At 42.9% G+C, this 19,618-nt stretch overlaps 1 protein-coding gene across 8 annotated transcripts; it reads left to right on the top strand.

Annotated features, from left to right (window-relative positions):
• Window positions 1–6,172: 6,172 nt before the first annotated feature.
• On the top strand, window positions 6,173–19,128 carry LOC149974476 (BTB/POZ domain-containing protein KCTD5-like). Of its 8 annotated transcripts, none has more exons than XM_090212721.1 (7): window positions 6,173–6,671; window positions 14,696–14,804; window positions 14,996–15,087; window positions 16,304–16,402; window positions 17,007–17,132; window positions 17,591–17,714; window positions 18,693–19,128. In XM_090212721.1, the coding sequence occupies exons 1-6, from the start codon at window positions 6,318–6,320 to the stop codon at window positions 17,678–17,680; spliced, it is 870 nt and encodes a 289-aa protein (XP_090068847.1). In that variant the 5' UTR covers window positions 6,173–6,317; the 3' UTR covers window positions 17,681–17,714; window positions 18,693–19,128. The 8 variants fall into 8 exon arrangements, with proteins under 8 accessions (XP_090068847.1, XP_090068848.1, XP_090068846.1 ...); XM_090212722.1 differs by having other exon boundaries at window positions 6,181–6,671; window positions 16,307–16,402; XM_090212720.1 differs by having other exon boundaries at window positions 6,181–6,671; window positions 16,307–16,450.
• Window positions 19,129–19,618: the final 490 nt, after the last annotated feature.

Here is a 19,618-nt window from a genome sequence, read left to right as displayed (position 1 = left end):
AAACTGGTAGCCTGGTTTCTCATTTTCAAGTCAAGGAGGTTAAGTGATGACTTTATCGAAGATTTGCCATCGTCCATGTTCCTTGTCATACAAATTCTCTTTCAGGCCCCACCACCATTAAAACTGAAGTGGCTTAAAAGTGCTATTTTTAGAGCTAAGCAGGGAATGTTATCTCACTCTCAGTGCAGAAACCCACTACATTAAAAAGGACTAAAATACACTCCGGGTGCTAGGAATAAAATCCCTCTTTTCCTAAGCCTGTGCACAGGCTTACCACAGGGACTGAAACCTTCTACATTGTAATGACATGTTTAATTCCAATGTGGTGCTAGGAATGTTACACACCCCACATATGTCCTTGCCATTAGCCCACCTTCTCTTCTCCCTACACTATGGTGCAAGGGATGGTAGGCTATATTACGACCACATGTCCTCTCCCCTCCCCTACCCCTCCATGCCCTCTTCTCCCCTCATGTACAACCTGTACATGCATGAATAACCTATGAGCTTGTATTTAGGTGTGGTGTGGTGAGGTGTGGGGATAGATCTTGTGATTTGTGTGCTACTGTACATGTTAATGATTACATGATTTATGTGTAATAACTCTAAATAGTTTGTCTTGAATTGATTGCTGCATAGTATGATAAATGGCCAGATTTGTGATGTATCGCCTAAGGCCCTGACCACAGATGACAGAGCTGTCATGTCCTCTGTGCTGTACTGTAATCGGTCTCTGTTAATAGAGCCACTGCAGCAGGAGACAACATAACGTGTTGCTTAGGAGGAACAGTACAGCCGGTTCTCACTGAGGGGACTGACTGGCCATAGCCTCTCTGTCTCTGGAACCTAAAATAACCAGAAAGTACACTCTGACAGACACCTGAGATGTGCACATGATCATATATGTGCGAACTCTGCTCATCAGTACCTAATTCAAAATACCCTCTTTTGACTTTTTATGGGTATCCACATGCTCCAGTGTAGTGCATGTGTTCCCCACAGTCCCATGCCAATACATGCTGTATTTAAGGAGGTGACTAGTTACTCCTGTCTTTCAAGGACTTATAATAACCAGTAGATAATAAACAACAAACCAAGTTACCACAACTAATAACACAATTACATTTCCCCTCCTGCCCTCCCCCACTCCCTCCCTCCTCAGGAACCTATAACAACCAGTGTTTGACCTGAGCAGGGTGTGGTTGGTAGGGAATACACGGTCCGGGGCTCGGACAGTGTTGGAGTAGATACCAGAGCTGACGTTACACTCTGACCAGACACAGGCCCTGCGACAGAGTAAAAGACAGTCATGTCAGTCCTTTGAATCATACAAAGCTAAACTAGTGGTATCTGATGGGTTTTATGCCATGCTAATTGACCCTCTGGGATTAATAAAATCTTATTGGAATGAACTTCATATGCTTCCCCCAAATGTAATTATATGAATGGCAAACTGATATCTTGCTCAATTTAATTTCTAAGCCTGGGGAGTAGGAGAAATGTATTGTTTGTATAATGTGATTAAATGGCAGCTGTACTTGCCATGATTCTATCTATGCATTTATATTGTAAAATAACATTTTGTTTTGTGTGCATATTACTTCAAGAAATAATAGTGTCCTATAAGCCCATGTCAGCTGGGTACCAATAGTTGTATGACACTTATAAATGAATAAATCTGTCAATTAATCAATCTGTCTTTCAGCATCTGATATGTCCCTACGTCACCATTTCTACATTATTATTGCCTTTCCCCTGGTCCCTCCACCAGACTACTAACCATCCTACAATGTGCCCTTCCATGAAGACATCTACAACCTGGGGTGATGTGGAGGAAGCATGGGGGAGGACCTCTCCTACGATCTCTGTCCATGAGCCAAGATCTTCCCCAGGGACCAGGCCAGGGTTAAAGACCTCGCCTCCCTCAAGCACATCATGAGATACAACAGTGAGTGCTGCTACAGTATATTATTTTTTTATCAGACTGGGTTGGTGACGCTAGTCCATTTATACTTAGGCAGATGCAAGCAACACCAGGCCTGTAGTGTCTGTAGGCTTTTGCTGCAGCTGTAATCTCTCTGGAAAAAACTAGCCTTTCATTCCGGTCTGCTCAAACTATCCCTATAATTAGAATGAGAATTCAGATAGAGATTCAATTATTCAACCTCTCGAGGAAGATAGATCATTTAGCTGAGTGGATGTACTGTATTGTCATGTCTGCTGTTCTAACTTCTGAACTCAGTGCTTTTGAACTGTGTCTCCAGACTACAGGAAAAGGGCCATTCCTGTAAAACCATCTGCTGTTGCAACAACCTGAGTCTGAAAAGGTTAAGGTTCAAATATCACCATGCCCAGTCCAGACATTCATTCATTCACTCACTCATAAAATAAGAATATCAAAGGGAAGATGATGGCACAATTTATAGTCGTACAGTGCATCACAATACAAGAGTAACATTCAAGTAAAACAAATGGGCACTTTTAATTCTCTCTCTCGCCTTCCCTCTCCTAGGTAAACTGACTTCCACCTGGCCCCCAGTTAACAGCGGAGCCTGCTTCCGTTCACCACTCCTGGGGGCCTGCTTCCGTTCTCCTGGAGCCACTTCAACAGCACAGCCCCCCAGGGTCTGCCGCAATCATATACAGTGCATTAGGAAAGTATTCAGGCCCCTTGATTTTTTCCCACATTTTGTTTTGTTACAGGCTTTATTTAAAATAGATTATTTCCCTCATCAGTCTACACACAATACCCCATAATGACAAAGCAAAAACAGGTTTTTAGATTTTTTTGCCACAAATAAAATAAAATACAAATAAAATACCTTATTTACATAAGTATTCAGACCCTTTGCTATGTGACTCGAAATTGAGCTCAGGTGCATCCTGTTTCCATTGATCATCCTTGAGATGTTTCAACAACTTGATTGGAATCCACCTGTGGTAAATTCAATTGATTGGACATGATTTGGAAAGGCACACACCTGTCTATATAAGGTCCCACAGTTGACAGTGCATGTCAGAGCAAAAACCAAACCATGAGATCGAAGGAATTGTCCAAGAGCAGACAGGACTGTGTCGAGGCACAGATCTGGGGAAGAGTCACAAAACATTTTTGCAGTATTGAAGGTCCCCAAGATCACAGTGGCCTCCATCATTCTTAAATTGAAGTAGTTTGGAACCACCAAAACTCTTCCTAGAGCTGGCCGCCTGGCCAAACTGAGAAATCGAGGGAAAGGGCCTTTGTTCAGGGAGGAGACCAAGAACCCAATGGTCACTCTGACAGAGCTCTTGAGTTCCTCTGTGGAAATGGGAGAACCATTCAGAAGGACAACCATCTCTGCACCCCACCAATCAATATGGTAGAGTGGCCAGACGGAAGCCCCTCCTCAGGAAAAGGCCCATAATAGCTCATTTGGAGTTTGCCAAAAGTCACTTGAAACCTCTTCGCGCTAGGGGGCACTATTTTCACGTCCGGATGAAAAGCAGGCCCAAAGTAAACTGCCCGCTACTCAGGCCCAGAAGCTAGGGTATGCATATAATTGGTAGATATGGATAGAAAACACTCTAAAACTGTTAAAATTATGTCTGTGAGTGTAAGAGAACTTATTTGGCAGGCGAAACCCAGAGAACAAACCATTCAGGAAAACTATTTTTTGAGGTGACTGTGTTTTCAATTGGTTTTCTATGGGAATCTAGATTTCTGAGGCATCTGGTTGCAGTTCCTATGGCTTCCACTAGATGTCAACAGTCTTTAGAAATTGGTTGATGTTTTTCTTTTTGAGTAATGAAGAAGTAGCCCTTTCCTTTCTGGGTGTCGAGCCAAGTGAACTGTTTTGTTTGGGGCGTGCGATCTGGGGCTCGCTCCACTTTCATTTTATCCGCTATTGAACACAGTATATTCCGTCTTAAATTGTATAGATTATTTACGTTTTAAAATACCTAAAGTTGTGTTAGGAAAGTTGTTTGAAATGTTTGGACCAAGTTTACAAGTAACTTTTTAGATAAATTGTAGTCGTGTTGGGCGAGTTGGAATCGGTGTTTTTCTGAATCAAATGCGCCAAAGAAATTGACATTTTGGGGATATAATGATGGAATTTATCGAACAAAAGGATCATTTGTGATGTTTATGGGACATTTTGGAGTGCCAATAGAAGAAGATCTTCAAAGGTAAGGCATGAATTATATCGTTATTTCTGAGTTTTGTGTCGCGCCTGGGCGGTTGAAATATGATTGTCATGTGTTTGTATGATGGCGTGCTGTCCTCAGATAATCGCATGGTTTGCTTTCGCCGTAAAGCCTTTTTGAAATCTGACATGGTGGCTGGCACTTGTGAGTTTATGAAAGTTAAATATTTCTAATAATTTAATTTGAATATCGCGCTCTGCAATTTCACCGGATGTTGTCGAAACGTCCCACTAACGGAACATCTAGCTGTAACAGGACTCTCAGACCATGAGAAACAAGATTCTCTGGTCTGATGAAACCAAGATTGAACTAGTCTCTGAATGTCCTTGAGTGGCCCAGCCAGAGCCCAGACTTGAACCCAATTGAAAATCTCTGGAGAGACCTGAAAATAGTTGTGCATCCAACACTTCCATTCAACCTGACAGAGCTTCAGAGGATCTACAGAAAAGAATGGGAGAAACTCCCCAAAATCAGGTGTGCCAAGCTTGTAAATTAAGTTTTGAGGCACCGTGCAATTGGCATGCTGATTGCAGGAATGTCCACCAGAGCTATTGCCAGATAATTGAATGATAATTTCTCTACATTAAGCCACCTCCAACGCTGTTTTAGAGAACTTGGCAGTATGTCCAACCGGCCTCACATCCGCATACCACCGTGTAGCCACGCCAGCCCAGGACCTTCACATCTGGCTTCTTAACCTAAGACCAGCCACCAGGACAACAAATGAAACTGTGGGTTTGCACAACCAAAGAATTTCTGCACGAACTGTCAGAAACCATCTCAGGGAAGCTCATCTGCGTGCTCATTGTCCTCACCATGGTCTTGACCTGACTGCAGTTCAGCGTCGTAACTGACTTCATTTGGCAAATGCTCACTTTGATGGCCACTGGCACACTGTAGAAGTGTGCTCTTCACGGGAAGAATCCCGGTTTCAACTGTACAAGGCAGATGGCAGATGTGTGGTCGAGTGGTTTGCTGATGCCAATGTTGTGAACACAGTGCCCCATGGTGGCGGTGGGGTTTTGGTATGGGCAGGTAGAAGCTACAGACAGCAAACACAATTGCTTTTTATCAATGGCAATTTGAATGCACAGAGATACCGAGACGAGATCCTGAGGCCCCATTGTCGTGCCATTCATCTACCGCCATCAGCTCATGTTTCAGCATGATAATAGATTACCCCATATCGCAAGGACCTAAGGAACATTTCTGGAAGCTAAAAATGTCCCAGTTGTTCCATGGACTGCATACTCACCAGACATGTCACCCATTGAGCATGTTTGGGATGTTCTGGATTGACGTGTACGACAGCGTGTTCAAGCTCCTGCCAATATCCACCAACTTCACACAGCCATTGAAGAGGAGTGGGACAATATTCTACAGGCCAAAATCAACAGCCTGATCAACTCTATGTGAAGGAGATGTGTTGCACTGCATGAGGCAAGTGGTGCTCGCACCAGATACTGACTGGTTTTCTGATCTGTGACCAACAGATGCATATCTGTATTCCCAGTCATGTGAAATCCATAGACTAGGGCCTAATGAATGTATTTAAATATACTGATTTCCTTATCTGAACTGTACCTCAGTAACATCTTTGAAATTGTTGCATGTTGTGTTTATATTTTTGTCTGTACAATCTAATAATGATATTCTCAGGTGGGATTTGTTTGTGAGTCATTTGTGAACCTTTTGATGAAAGATGTGTGTAGAACTAATAGCAATCAACCTAATCCTGTGTAATTAAACTACATGTATTACACTTTGTCTATTACAAATGGTATGTTTCTCATTCCCCACAATTTACACAACAATGCAGTTGAAAATAATTGCAGTCTTGGCTCAGATAGTTATTGAATAATATTAGGCTATCATACAATTTTCATTTTATTTTGACATTATTTTCTTTAGGCAAGATTTTGGAACTACAAGATCCACAGTTCTCGGTGCACGGCAACAGCTTGGACATGACGCTCCGGTTGCTCAACCGGGGGAAGATAGGCGGAGCTCGAGTCTACCGCGGTTGTGGTAGAGAGGGAACAGGCGTTGTTGAAAGGGAGAAGAAGCTGAAACGGCAGTTGGTACGCAAGCTATTGCTTTTTAACGTTGCTTGCATCAATTGCTATTTCCTAATGGCAACGGAGGATAAAAGGAAATCTGTGCCGCAGGCTGAATCAGAAGTCGGTTCGTTACCGACACCTCATGGCTACAATAACAATAATAACAACAACAACAATAATAACAAAGATAGCGAGGGAAGCGAGAATACGACCACGGCCACTTCGAGCGCTACCGCATCGAGCGGGACAGGAACTCATAGCATCGGGAACGGCTCTGGAGTCAACCCTACAGTGGGAAATAACGGGAAATGGGTCCGGTTGAACGTCGGCGGCACAGTATTCCTCACAACGCGACATACCCTACTCAAAGAACAAACGTCCTTTCTCTATCGGCTCTGTCAACACCAGGACTTACATTCGGACACGGTAAGGCGAGTTGATCAAGCGCTTGGCTTCGATCAAGATAACATATCAGAGAAGAGCGATAAGGCAAGATGTTCATCGAACTCTCATGATCACTTGATGGAATTAATTAATTGAATGGATGGATGGATGGATGGATGGATAGATAGACGAATCAATTACATTTGAATGGTACCAGTAGATATGGCTCTGTGGTACGCCTACCCACCACCAGATATGGCTCTACCCAATACCCAGTGAGTCAGATGGATGTGCACTGGCTGCCGAATTCAGACCTGTGCAGAGTGTTTATGCTGGCAGCACAGAGGGGGAGGAGAGTGGTGGGGTAGACAAATATCTATAGATAGGTTGGCAATATGTGACTGATCTGTTCGTGAAATACAGTACATCACTAATGAAGTAAGCCTATAATAGGATTTATTTCAGTGTCTGTCTTTCTGTATGTGTGATCACAGATAGTATTGTCCCTTGGCTTCAAACATAGCCCTATAGTAGGCTGCTAAAATTGATTTGCCCTCCTGCATCACTGGTTACGGTGAGTAGATAAGGTGCATCATCTTTGTGTGACCTTCTTTAATGCCCTAGTGTCCATTAGTCTCGTTCCGACTCTCTCTTTCTCTCCCTCTCTGTCTTTCTCTCCCTCTGTCTTTTTCTCTCTTTCCATAGAATAAGTAAAGAGATTGTATGTGCGACTGTCTCTGTTGAGGTAAATAACACCTCTGTTTCCCTGTGGGACCTACTAAGGGACCTGGCACTAGGCTCGGCACACCGTGTAGTTCCTTGTGCAAATTCCGAGTAAATCATGAACACACCAGATGAGGGTTGACTTTTCCTGACCGGAGGCAGTGTGGCTGAACAGAGAGGCCAGGATGACAGGCAATAGAGAGACAGAGTAGCTCATTTTTAATCTTTGCCCTCTGTGTGTGTGTGTGTGTGTGTGTGTGTGTGTGCGCACATCTGTCTCTGTCCTCCTGCACCACTGGCCACAGTGAATAGATAAGTCGCATCATCTTTGTGTGTGACCTTCATTCCTCCTCTTTCTCTCTCTCTCTCTCTGTCTGTCTCTCCCTCTCTATGCCTCTAGTCAAACCCCATCTAAACACTCCCTCCTCTCCTCTGTTATCTCTCACGCCTTTTATGGTCCCTCTCTCCTTTCTCTCCTCTTTCTCTTCATTCTCTTCTCACACTTGAGTCATCTTATTCCTCTCAGGCTACTGTCATGTCATTGCCTCTTAATTAACTGTTTCTAAAACAGTACTAGCAGTCCACTTATTTTTCTCCCCACTAATTTACTGTTAGTCCCTTCTTGTAACCTGGCTTATGATGAAAGGCCCCATAGAGTCCTCAGGAATACAGAGTACCCAAGTCCAACATTACATCCACAGAAGAAAGAGAAGAACAAGTACTAGTCCACTAGCTGTGTTTTTATTTTTCTGTTACCCAGGTGATTCTATCTTCACAGGAGCTCTATTGTTATCCGCTGCAGTGGGTTGCCGCAGTGTTTAGAACACACACACAAAGACACACACACACCAACTGTGTATTACTATTTTAATAAGATTATTGTCTGTCTGGCACCTACAGGTTTGCCCCCCCTCTCTGTCCCAAAATACATCCCTGGTGCCTGCTGTCACCCCTGCCCTGACTTCCACTCCCATCCTCCTGTCCCTTCCTGTCCCCCTCCTGCTCTTCTTTCTCTCATTATATTCTCCTTTTGTCCGCCTCTCCTCCTCCTGCTCCTCTTTCACTCCTCCTGCTCTCCTTCTGGCTCTGTTCACAGTACTCCAGCTGAAACCAGCATGTATGCTGTAGTTACAGGTTCTCCGTTATCACAGTTCAGGATTGTTGTGAAGCCTCTCCCTCCACCCTCTGTCACTGCAGATTCCAACACAAGCCCAAACTCATCTTGATAACCTGGGTAGTGATAAGATACAGCGGTTAGGGAGTTGGGACAGTAACCGAAAGTTTGCTTGTTCGTAATCCCTGAGTCGGTAAGGTGAAGAAATATGCCGTTCTGCCGTTGAGCAAGGCAGTTAACCACCACAACAACCGTTTCTACCCCCAAGCCATAAGACTGCTGAACACTGGATTATTTACATTGACCCCCCACCCCTCCCCCCATTTGTTTTTTAACACTGCTGCTACCTGCTGTTTATTATCTATGCATAGTCACTTCACCCTACCTACATTTAGCAATGACCTAGACTAACCTGTACCCCCACACATTTACCAGTACCCCGTGTATATAGCCCCGTTATTGGTATTTTATTGTGTTACTTTTTATCATTTTTACTTTAGTTTATTTGGTAAATATTTTCTTAACTCTTCTTGAACTGCGCTGTTGGTTAAGGGCTTGTAAGTAAGCATGTCACGGTCAGCTCTACACATGTTATTTTCACGGTAAGCTCTACACATGTTATTTTCACGGTAAGCTCTACACATGTTATTTTCACGGTCAGCTCTACACATGTTATTTTCACGGTCAGCTCTACACATGTTATTTTCACGGTCAGCTCTACACATGTTATTTTCACGGTCAGCTCTACACATGTTATTTTCACGGTAAGCTCTACACATGTTATTTTCACGGTAAGCTCTACACACGTTATTTTCACGGTCAGCTCTACACATGTTATTTTCACGGTAAGCTCTACACATGTTATTTTCACGGTAAGCTCTACACATGTTATTTTCACAGTCAGCTCTACACATGTTATTTTCGGAGCATGTGACATATAAAGTTTGAATTGATTTGATTTTGCTCCCCGGGCGCCGATTACATGGATGTCGATTAAATACATTTTTCTTCTCAAACTATTTTGTGAAAAATGATCATATCTAAATCTGAAAACTACAAATTTCAAGAACAAATCACTCTGGAGTCAGATGTTTACAGGATGTGTAATTTAGTCTGTTAAGTTAAAGTTCAAATTAGGCAGGTCTGGTGCCGAAAAAGAAAGGAAAGTCTTGCCTATTTCACAAATATTTTATTTTGGAAAAAAAAGTTGTGTGTGTAGTCCAGTCAGTAAAAATACTTTAAAGTACTACATACAGTGCCTTCAGAAACTATTCATAACCCTTGACTTATTCCACATTTTGTTGTGTTACGGCCTGAAATCAGAATATATATATTTTTTCACCCATCTACACACAATACCCCATAGTGACAAAGTGAAAACATGTTTTTAGAAATGTTTCACATGTATCAAAATGTAATATAGAAATATCTCATTTACATAAGTATTCACATGCCTGAGTCAATACTTTGTACAAGCACCTTTGGCAGCGATTACAGCTGTGAGTCTTTTTGGGTTAGTCTCTAATAGCTTTCCACACATGGATTGTGCAACATTCCCATTTTTCTTTTCACATTTTTCAAGCTCTGTCAAATTGGTTGTTGATCATAGTCTACCGAAAGTTGTCTGTTCTTTCGGCCTACATTGGCGCGCTGGCCAGGTAGCCTCTAGGCCTACTTCTAAGCGTAATCGGGTGTGTGTCCTGTTCTACTGGTGATATACAGTATGTAATGGGGAATTGATATACACTAACAATCAAACACAAACAATTCTCATAATTAAGTTATAAAACAATGAATGTGCCCAATTGGTGGGGAGAGAGCGCATTCTGGAGAGAGAAGTGCATTGTACATCTGGGCACTACATGGTCAATCCATTGGCCATGCAGCATTTACAGTAATAGCCTGTGCAGATGTCAGGGGATTCATACTTCTTGCGCTTCGTGGAGCAGTGCAGAGCTGTTGTGAAGGAAGTTGTCAAGGAAGTGAGTTTGGGTTTATACAGGATGTACCGCCCCCACCTACCGTCAACCAATCAATGCGGAGCTATATGGAGCCCTCCACATTGTTACAATATTTGGGAGGCACATGGCCGATGCGGTACAAAGGTCCACACTCTATTTGAAGCCACCGACCATATTTTCCGATCAAGCATATATTGGCTTTTAGTCTAGACCTCAGCAATGTATTAGTTCACTGAGATGGGCACAAATGTGTATTTAATACTGCTCTACTAAAAATGATTGGTCGACCAACAGCCTATCAACCAAACAATGACCAGTCGACTCATTGGGGTCAGCCCTAGTTGATAATTGCCATAGATTTTCAAGTAGATTTAAGTAAAAACTGTAACGCAGCCACTCTGGAACATTCACAGTCTTCTTGGTAAACAACTCCATTGTAGATTTGGCCCTGTGTTTTAGGTTATTTTTAGGTTATTATTAAAAACTCCCCAGTCCTCAACGATCACAAGTATACCCAAAACATGATGCAGCCACCTCTATGCTTGAAAATATGGAGAGTGGCACTCTGTATTGGATTTACCCCAAACGTAACATTTTGTATTCAGGACAAAAACTTAATTGCTTAGCTACATTTTTTGCAGTATTTCTTTAGTGCCTTGTTGCAAACAGGGTGCATGTTATGGAATATTTTTATTCTGTACAGGCTTCCTTCTTTTCACTCTTTCAATTAAGTTAGTATTGTGGAGTAACTACAATGTGGTTGATCCATGCTCAGTTTTTCTACTATCACAGCCATTATACTCTCTTAACTGTTTTAAAGTCACCATTAGCCAAATCCCTGAGCGGTTTCCTTCCTCTCCAGCAACTGAGTTAGGAAGAATGCCTGTATCTTTGTAGTGCCTGGGTGTATTGATACACCATCTAAAGTGTAAAGAATAACCACCATGCTCAAAGAGATATTTAATGTCTGCTTTTTTATTTTGACCCATCTACCAATAGGTGCCCTTCTTTGCTAGGCATTGGAAAACCTCCCTTGTCTTTGTGGTTAAATCTGTGTTTGAAATGCACTGCTCGACTGAGGGACCTTACAGATAATTGTATGTGTGGGGTACAGAGACGACACAGTCATTCAAAAATAATGTAAAACATTATTATTGCACACAGAGTGAGTCTATGCAACTGATTATGTGACTTGTTAAGTACATTTTTACTCTTGAATATATTGAGGCTTGCCATAACAAAGGGTCTGAATAATGGTTGACTCAAGACATATCAGCTTTTCATTTAACTAATTAGTAACCATTTGGATTGAGATAATTCTACTTTGACATTATGGGGTATAGTGTGTAGGCCAGTGACAAATAACTCTAAATTTAATCAATTTTAAATTCCGGATGTAACACAAGAAAATGTGGAAAAAGTCAAGGGATCTGCATATTTCTGCGCAATATGCAGCACTGTTGTTGGCAGAGTGATTAGGACTTTACAATGTTAGAGGCTGGTGTTATGTGCTCTTGTGTGTACTATTTGACCTCCAATCCAAAATAGACCCAGCACTGAAGTAGCACAGTTGCAGATCTGTATGCGCTTCAGCCAACTTTATCGTTTATGTTGTCATACATGATAAAGGCAGTTCACTAAAACACTTGATTTCAAAGTTTAACAAACCCTACAACTCTATACACAAGACTACTTTTTAACAATTTACACAGAACATTTTTACAAAAAAACACATTTACTGAAAGAACTGTGCAAATGCAAAGTTTGGTAACAGAATTTCGGTAAAAATCTCCTTCAGTTTTTTGTGTCCAGGTTTTCCAAAAACGGTTAAATATCTGCTGAGATTTCAACAATGTCTGCAGAAAAAATGGGGTGTCACCAATGACATGACATTGGAAAACCGGCCGCGACAGGGAGGTCCATGGGGCGACGCACAATTGAGCTAGCGTCGTCCGGGTTAGGGAGGGTTTGGCCGGTAGGCATATCCTTGTCTCATCGCGCACTAGCGACTCCTGTGGCGGGCTAACCAGGTCGCCAGGTACAGGTGCTCGTACGGGAGTTGTAGCGATGAGACAAGATAGTAACTACTAACAATTAGATAGTACAAAATAAAGGAGAAAAGGGGGTAACAAAAAATGTAAAACACACAAAAAAAACACAGACTTTAATTATCCACCCTCTTCATGCGGAAAATAAATGTGAAAATATCTGAAAGATAGGTGGGTTTTTGGTAAAGGAATTTCAAGGCAGTGTTTCTTAAAGTTTCAGAAGGCAAAACTAAATATGTTTTGATATTAGTCTTTACTTCAACATTATTGTGTTTTGATGCATTTCTGATGCCCTTTAAGACATTTTCTGTCAGATCTTTTCCAAGACCCCTTTTCCATCTGTTTGACCAGAAATCAATGTGTGTTCTTAATTTTTAGGATGGAAAATAGTTGACAAATGTATATATGCCTTAATAAATAAATAAAATACTCTTCGCTTTTATTAGACAATCAATTTGATATTCTCCTATGAACTTCACATGTTGGTACACATGGGTCCTTTTAGATGGAAATGACCTGACCAGGCTAGCATTAGACTGGTTCAGTTTGGTCTCAGCCAGTGTTTTCACACCAGGAGAGGAAGTAAAGATTGTATGTGTGTCTGTGTCTGTCTCTATTTCTGTGCTGAGACAAATAACACCTCTGTTTGCCTAACAGATATTTCCTGTGGGACCCAGTGAGGCCCCCATAGAGACTAGGCTAGGCACACTGTGTAGTTCCTTGGGTAAATCATTAACACACCAGATGAGGATTGAATCTTCCGTGGATTTTTTTTTAACGGGCTGACTGGCGGCAGTGTGGCTGAACAGACAGGCCAGGATCACAGGAGATCACAGATATAGCCAATTTTTCATCTTCGCCCTCAGTGTGTGCGTTCATGCCTGAGTGCATGTGTTTATCGTTCATAGCGAGGGTACCTAGATATTCTGGAAGCCTCACACAGGTGTCGTCATCATACATACTGTCAATGAGGAGGTGTCTGTCTGTCCTCAACTGTAGTTGCTCTGGGTTTGTTTGTCTCTCTGCCTCTGTCTAGCCCCCTTTCCCCCAGCAACTCTCCCTGTGCCCTTGTCTGTCCTCTGTATCTCTCTCTTTCTGTTTCTCTGTCTCTCTCTCCCTCCCCCTGTCTGAGTCCTCCTCTATCCAGTGTCTGCCAGCTCTCATCTCCAATCGATTCTTCTCTGCCTGTCTCCCCAGTCCCTTCTTCATTCAGCTGAGTGCCTCACATACCCTCCATCCCTCTGCCTTCTCGCTCTCGCTCTAATCTGCAGGCTCTCATTCCTTTCCCTCCATTCCTATTATTTTGTAGCACTTCTTCGATTCAGATTCAGAGCTGTGCCCTCTTACCACAGCCTCTCCATCCCTCTGCCCGTCTCATTCACACTCTCTCTCTCTCCCTCTCGCTGTCTGTCTGATCTGCAGGCTCTCATTCCTTTCCCTCCATTCCTATTATTTTGCAGCACTTCTTCAATTCAGATTCAGAGCTGTGCCCTCTTACCACAGCCTCTCCATCCCTCCCCTCTTCTCCATCCCGCTCTCCATCTGCTCCTTAATCAGCTACTTCTGTCTTTCTTCTCCTCTCTTATCTAGCTCGCTCCACTCTGCCACTTGTTTGTGTTCCTGAATCCCTCTCTCCCAATTTCCTCTTTCTGAACTCCTTGGCCTCTCTCTCCTCCTCTTTCTCATCTCTCTCTACCTCCCTCTCTCTGTCTAGAGTCTCTGCATCTCTGTGTTTGAAAATGGGTGCCTGGGGCTGGTTTAGTAATTGGCGTGCAGGGAGAGCTTTATGGAGATGCTGTAAAGGCACTGGCATGCCGTCAGCTAAGAAAGGGCCACGCCATGTGAATGTAACAGGCTCTCTCTCAATCTTTCTCTCCCCATCTCTCCATATCTTTCTCTCTCTCTTCACTCTCAGTCCCTCTGTGTATATCCCCTCTCTCTCTCCTTATCTCTATCCCCCCCCCCCACCACACTCTCTGAATCTCTTTCGCACTATCTGTAATATAGAACCACTAGGCTCTAATAGTGCCACTCTTATCACTCTGAAAAGAGGACTTTTGCTGTTAGTTTGAAACAAGTGATCGCAAGTGGGTTTCCAAACATAGATCTCGACCAAAACCCAATACAATAGAATTGCACAATAGAATAGCACTTAATATTGATCTCATATTAATACCTTTATTAATTCTTATGGTTGTTCTCTCCCTTCCTCTGTTGTAGGACGAGACAGGGGCCTATGTGATAGACAGAGACCCCACCTACTTCGGCCCCATCCTTAACTACCTGCGACACGGCAAACTGGTCTACAACAAGGAGCTGGCTGAAGAAGGTACTAGATTACATTTGGTATTAGATATTGCGTTATGATGCTATTATAATGTATAGTAAGATTGTTAATAAGAATGTAATAACACTTTGATTGACCGTGTGTGTGTGTGTGTGTGTGTGTGTGTGTGTGTGTGTGTGTGTGTGTGTGTGTGTGTGTGTGTGTGTGTGTGTGTGTGTTGTGCTCTGTCCCAGGTGTGTTAGAGGAGGCTGAGTTCTACAACATCACTCCTCTGATAAAACTGATCAAGGAGAGGATCCTGGAGCGAGACTGTAAAGTCACACAGGTCAAACACACACACACACTCAGCTTTGTTTTTGTGAATGTTCTGGACTTTTTGGGGAGTACATTTTTTTTCTTCTTAATCCTAATTCAGGGCATGAGAAACGCCATGATTGTTATTTTTTTCCTACCTTGTCAAGACTTTCTGGTGACTTGTCAGGACATTGTGATCCTGATAAGGTAGGAAAAATACACACACACACACACACACACACACACACACACACACACACACACACACACACACACACACACACACACACACACACACACACACACACACACACACACACACACACAGTAGATAAGATACAGGGATTTACACAATACAAGATGGCTACAGGTCTGCTAAAACAAAAACAGACTTGTGCATGTGCCAAGCAGAAAGACTGTTCAGCCATGTGTTTCACTCTTTCTGTATTTGAAAGTTATTTTTCAGTATATTTCACCCATCATGTCTATGATTTCTGTTATGTAACTTTCAATCTTCCTCCTACTCTCTCTGTATTATACACTTTACTGTACCCTCCGTCTCTACCCTTCGGCTAGACACACGCTCATGCACACACACACTGTGGGCTGTGGGGGTGCGTGCTACATCACTGCTTATAACTATAAGAAATGTAAAATGTGTCAAATCAATTATATCAAGCTCAGGGCACCAGCTATGCATTTGGCTAGTGGCTAGATGTCAAAATCAAGACTCTTAGTTACAGCAGCCTTTCAATCCCCTCCTAGATGCGTACACAAAAATAAAATATGAAATATTATATTTAGGTAATATCATATGTTCCAGTATGGTGATAGCACCCAACCCTAACGCTCACTCTCACTATCATTCATCTTCCAAACATCACTACCTCTTGCTAACCTCTTGCTCTCCCAATCCTCTTTCTCTCTGCTAATAAATGCCTTTACTTTCCTTTCCTTACAAACATCTCACCTTGTACAACTATTGGTCACTCTGTTTTCTCTTCTGTCTCGTTCTCTCCCTTCCTAGACCCCCCCCCCCCTCTCTCTCTCTCTCTCATTCTACATCCATACACCTTTCCCACCTACCTATATCTGTACATTCCCTCCCTATCTTCCTCCTCCTTCTCCTCCTTTTACACCCTCTCTCTCTCTGTCCATCAGCATGTGCCTCCTAAACATGTGTACCGGGTGCTGCAGTGTTTACATTTCTCTCTCTCCACACTCTTCTCTCTCTCTCCGTCCATCAGCAGGTGCCTCCTAAACATGTGTACCGGGTGCTGCAGTGCCAGGAGGAGGAGCTGACCCAGATGGTTTCCACCATGTCAGACGGCTGGAAGTTTGAGCAGGTCAGCGTGCGCACCTGCAGAAAGCCCCGCACCGGACTGCTCTGGACTGTGGGTTGGACTCACGCTGCTGCTCTGCTCTACCACACTCCCAACCAATCAACCCCTTTCCTGCTCTCTGTTAGCCAATCAGAGCCTCAGAGTCAGACCAATCAGACCAATCCGAGACCAAGGCCCAGTCCCAATCTGCTCACAAAAACGGCCTCCTTTTCACATTTCCTTCCGCTCAGAAGAAGACTGATCTAAACAGACACAGACCAGTGATCATAAGGGAAAGGAGATGCAAAAAGGAAGCAGAGCCAAGGAAGCTCCATTGGAAGCTACCATATGTTGGCACATTGCCAGTTCAGTAAAGTGTTTTGAGTAGTACTGTAATGCTAAACATTGCCGTCAGTGCTTCAGGGTGTACAGTTCAGTCTCACTGCCCACAGTAGAGTTGTAGCAGACATGTAGTGCTGCTAGGCTGTCCTTACCCTCTGTCCCTCCTCCCTGCATGAGCATCCATGACTTTACCTGCTGTGATACGGGCCACCTCTCTTTCTCTGTCCAACTTTCTTTCTCTTTTTTTTTGTTGCTCCATCTCTCTTTTTCTCTCTGTCTCTAATAGATGGTAAACATTGGTTCGTCGTATAGCTATGGGACAGAGGACCAGGCAGAGTTTCTGTGTGTGGTGTCCAAGGAGCTACACACACCTGGCTCAGGCCTGGGCACCGAACAGAGCCACAAGACCAAGGTGAGACTGACACACAGGAAACATATACACACACACACACACACACACACACAGGTACATGGGCAGATGTGTCTTAGGGATATACTCATACATCGTACACCACACACCATTCACATATCACCACCATTCACTTCCACAAAGGTCTGAAGTAGCAGGATACGGATCTGTCACAGAGTGTCTCCATGTGACATTTCTCTTCATCCAAGATGATCTGAGTATCCTTTGATCTTAGTGTTGGCATTTTCCACTCAAACACTGAATGTCACACACACAACTCTCAAATGTCATTCACAAGCGCATTCACATTCACTCCATCATCCACACCTCCCTCTCTCTCGCTCTCTCTTTCTCTTTCACTCTCAATCTCTCTCCCTCTCCCAGATACTCAATCTGTTCATTCTTTTTTGTTGTCGTTCTGTCTCGTTTTTTTTATTCTCCGTCCTTTTATTGGAGTGAAGGCTTCAGAGGTGCAGCAGGAGAAAGGAGCGCAGGATGAGGTGGAGGGAAGAGAGAGAAATACCACCCCGAATGAGTGGATAAGGGAATGACAGTCTTGTGTCAGTGTTCCAAAGACGTGAATGGGTGAGGATCCATGCTAGTGTTGTTGGCTGGTAGTGGGTAGTAGCAGTAGGAGACTGTGTGATCAAAAGGGTCCAGGGCTGTTCCACAGCATTACATTGCCTTGCCTCAAACTCCATACAGTATTCAAAGGCCAAGGAGAAACTTTTATTAAAGTTTTTTTGATTTACAAATATGTAGAGAGAAAAAAGTAGGCCTTGCACTTTTGCTCCCCATCTTAAAAAGTGAACTACTATTTGTTTGAAATACCATGTGTGATGCCAGAGTGTTCGATTTGCTCTGGGGACATTGTGTCCTGCCTGGAAAATGATCTGTTCAGCAGCGTAACCCAGCTGGTCTGATGATGAGTTAGTCTCACTAGGCAGGCGGGTTGCCTCCCACATTAACAATGCCCTAGATCTGGGATTTCCCAGACTAATGATGAGCTGACGCTGCTGTGCTGCCATTGATCCAACCCGACACCTAAACGTCTCTCATTACCAATGCAATGACATGGAATAGCCCTGACATTTTGTGTAGTGGTAGTATTAGTGTGTTTTACATTTTACATGAAAAAAAGACACAAACACACACAATCTTACTTGTACATGTGTAAAGGGGACATTTTGGCAGAACTGCACAGTGGGGCTGCGACGTTTATGTTCATCCAAACACCAATTAATCAAGTGACGAGAAGTGTCAAAGAAACAATACAAGCTCATGTTGTTGTTTTTCCATTCACAACGAAGGGAGTCCTGGATGTCACAAACACTATTACTTTATCATTCTGTCCCCATCGTCACCATCAGCATCAAACATAACATACATTTACTGTATGTGTTTAGATTGTTTCACATGTCACCCAATCAAAGCGGATACACAGTATGAGATGTGAACATGTAACATGAGCATGTAACCGATCAACTCTGAAATACAACACTGAGAATCTGTCTTCAAAGAGGGCATCCTCTGATGTTTCTCCTGTCTGTGCTTGTCTTTCAGCTTTTTCAGATCCATGGATCCCGGATGTACTAGAGAGAATTGTACTGTTTTAGCTTGACATTTCATTTTGTGTTTGTTGACATATGTTTTATCATTGTTGTTGCTTCTGGAGAAAAAAACCCAGAAGTGCTCAAACATTATTTTCAAAGATTATCGAAGTGTCCCTCTCACCAGCAGCGAAACACCAACATTTCAGTGTGTAGAGATATGTAAAAATAAAAATAAAATAAAAGTTTTTTTTAATTATCATCTATCATTTTTTTATGTATTTTAGTTCCAATCACTTAAGCCATGGAAGTTAGTGAATCTTAGTAAAATAGATTTGACCAAAGACAATGATTAAAAGCACTGCAAATCAATGTGCTCATCCAAATGTGAAAAATGGAATGAAATATGTGGAATCTGACTCATAAGTAAATTGTTGTTGTTTGCAGTAGTTCTGACTTGTCTGATGCTTGATATACAGTAGTGAGACCTGGGCCTGAGCCAGTGATGTGGCAATGTCCTGTCTCTGATACTGCTCTGCTGCAGTAGAGATTGACAGTGAGACTCACACAGAAAGACAGACAGATGTTAACTAACTGGCCACAGTCAGCACCACAAAAAAACTCTTCCCCCTTACACTTACTCCCTTACGCTCTCTCACAGACACGCGCACACACACAGTCTTGTATAATTAACTTTCTTCGGACACACAATTCAGTCCCATTCAAAATCCTATTTTTCCTAACCTTAAGTATAGTTAAACACGTCCACACACATACACACACACATCTTTCACTCACTCACTCACTCACTCACTCACTCACTCACTCACTCACTCACTCACTCACTCACTCACTCACTCACTCATACCCATAGCAGTGCTTCCTGTCGGGACATGTGTGTTCCCTGAGGCATGTGCATGCTCATATAGTTAAACACGT

The sequence above is a fragment of the Oncorhynchus mykiss genome, chromosome 20, assembly GCF_057628025.1.
Source record: "Oncorhynchus mykiss isolate SJ-2025 chromosome 20, ASM5762802v1, whole genome shotgun sequence".
Lineage (NCBI taxonomy): Eukaryota > Metazoa > Chordata > Actinopteri > Salmoniformes > Salmonidae > Oncorhynchus > Oncorhynchus mykiss.
This window is presented reverse-complemented; position numbering and strand designations above follow the sequence as displayed.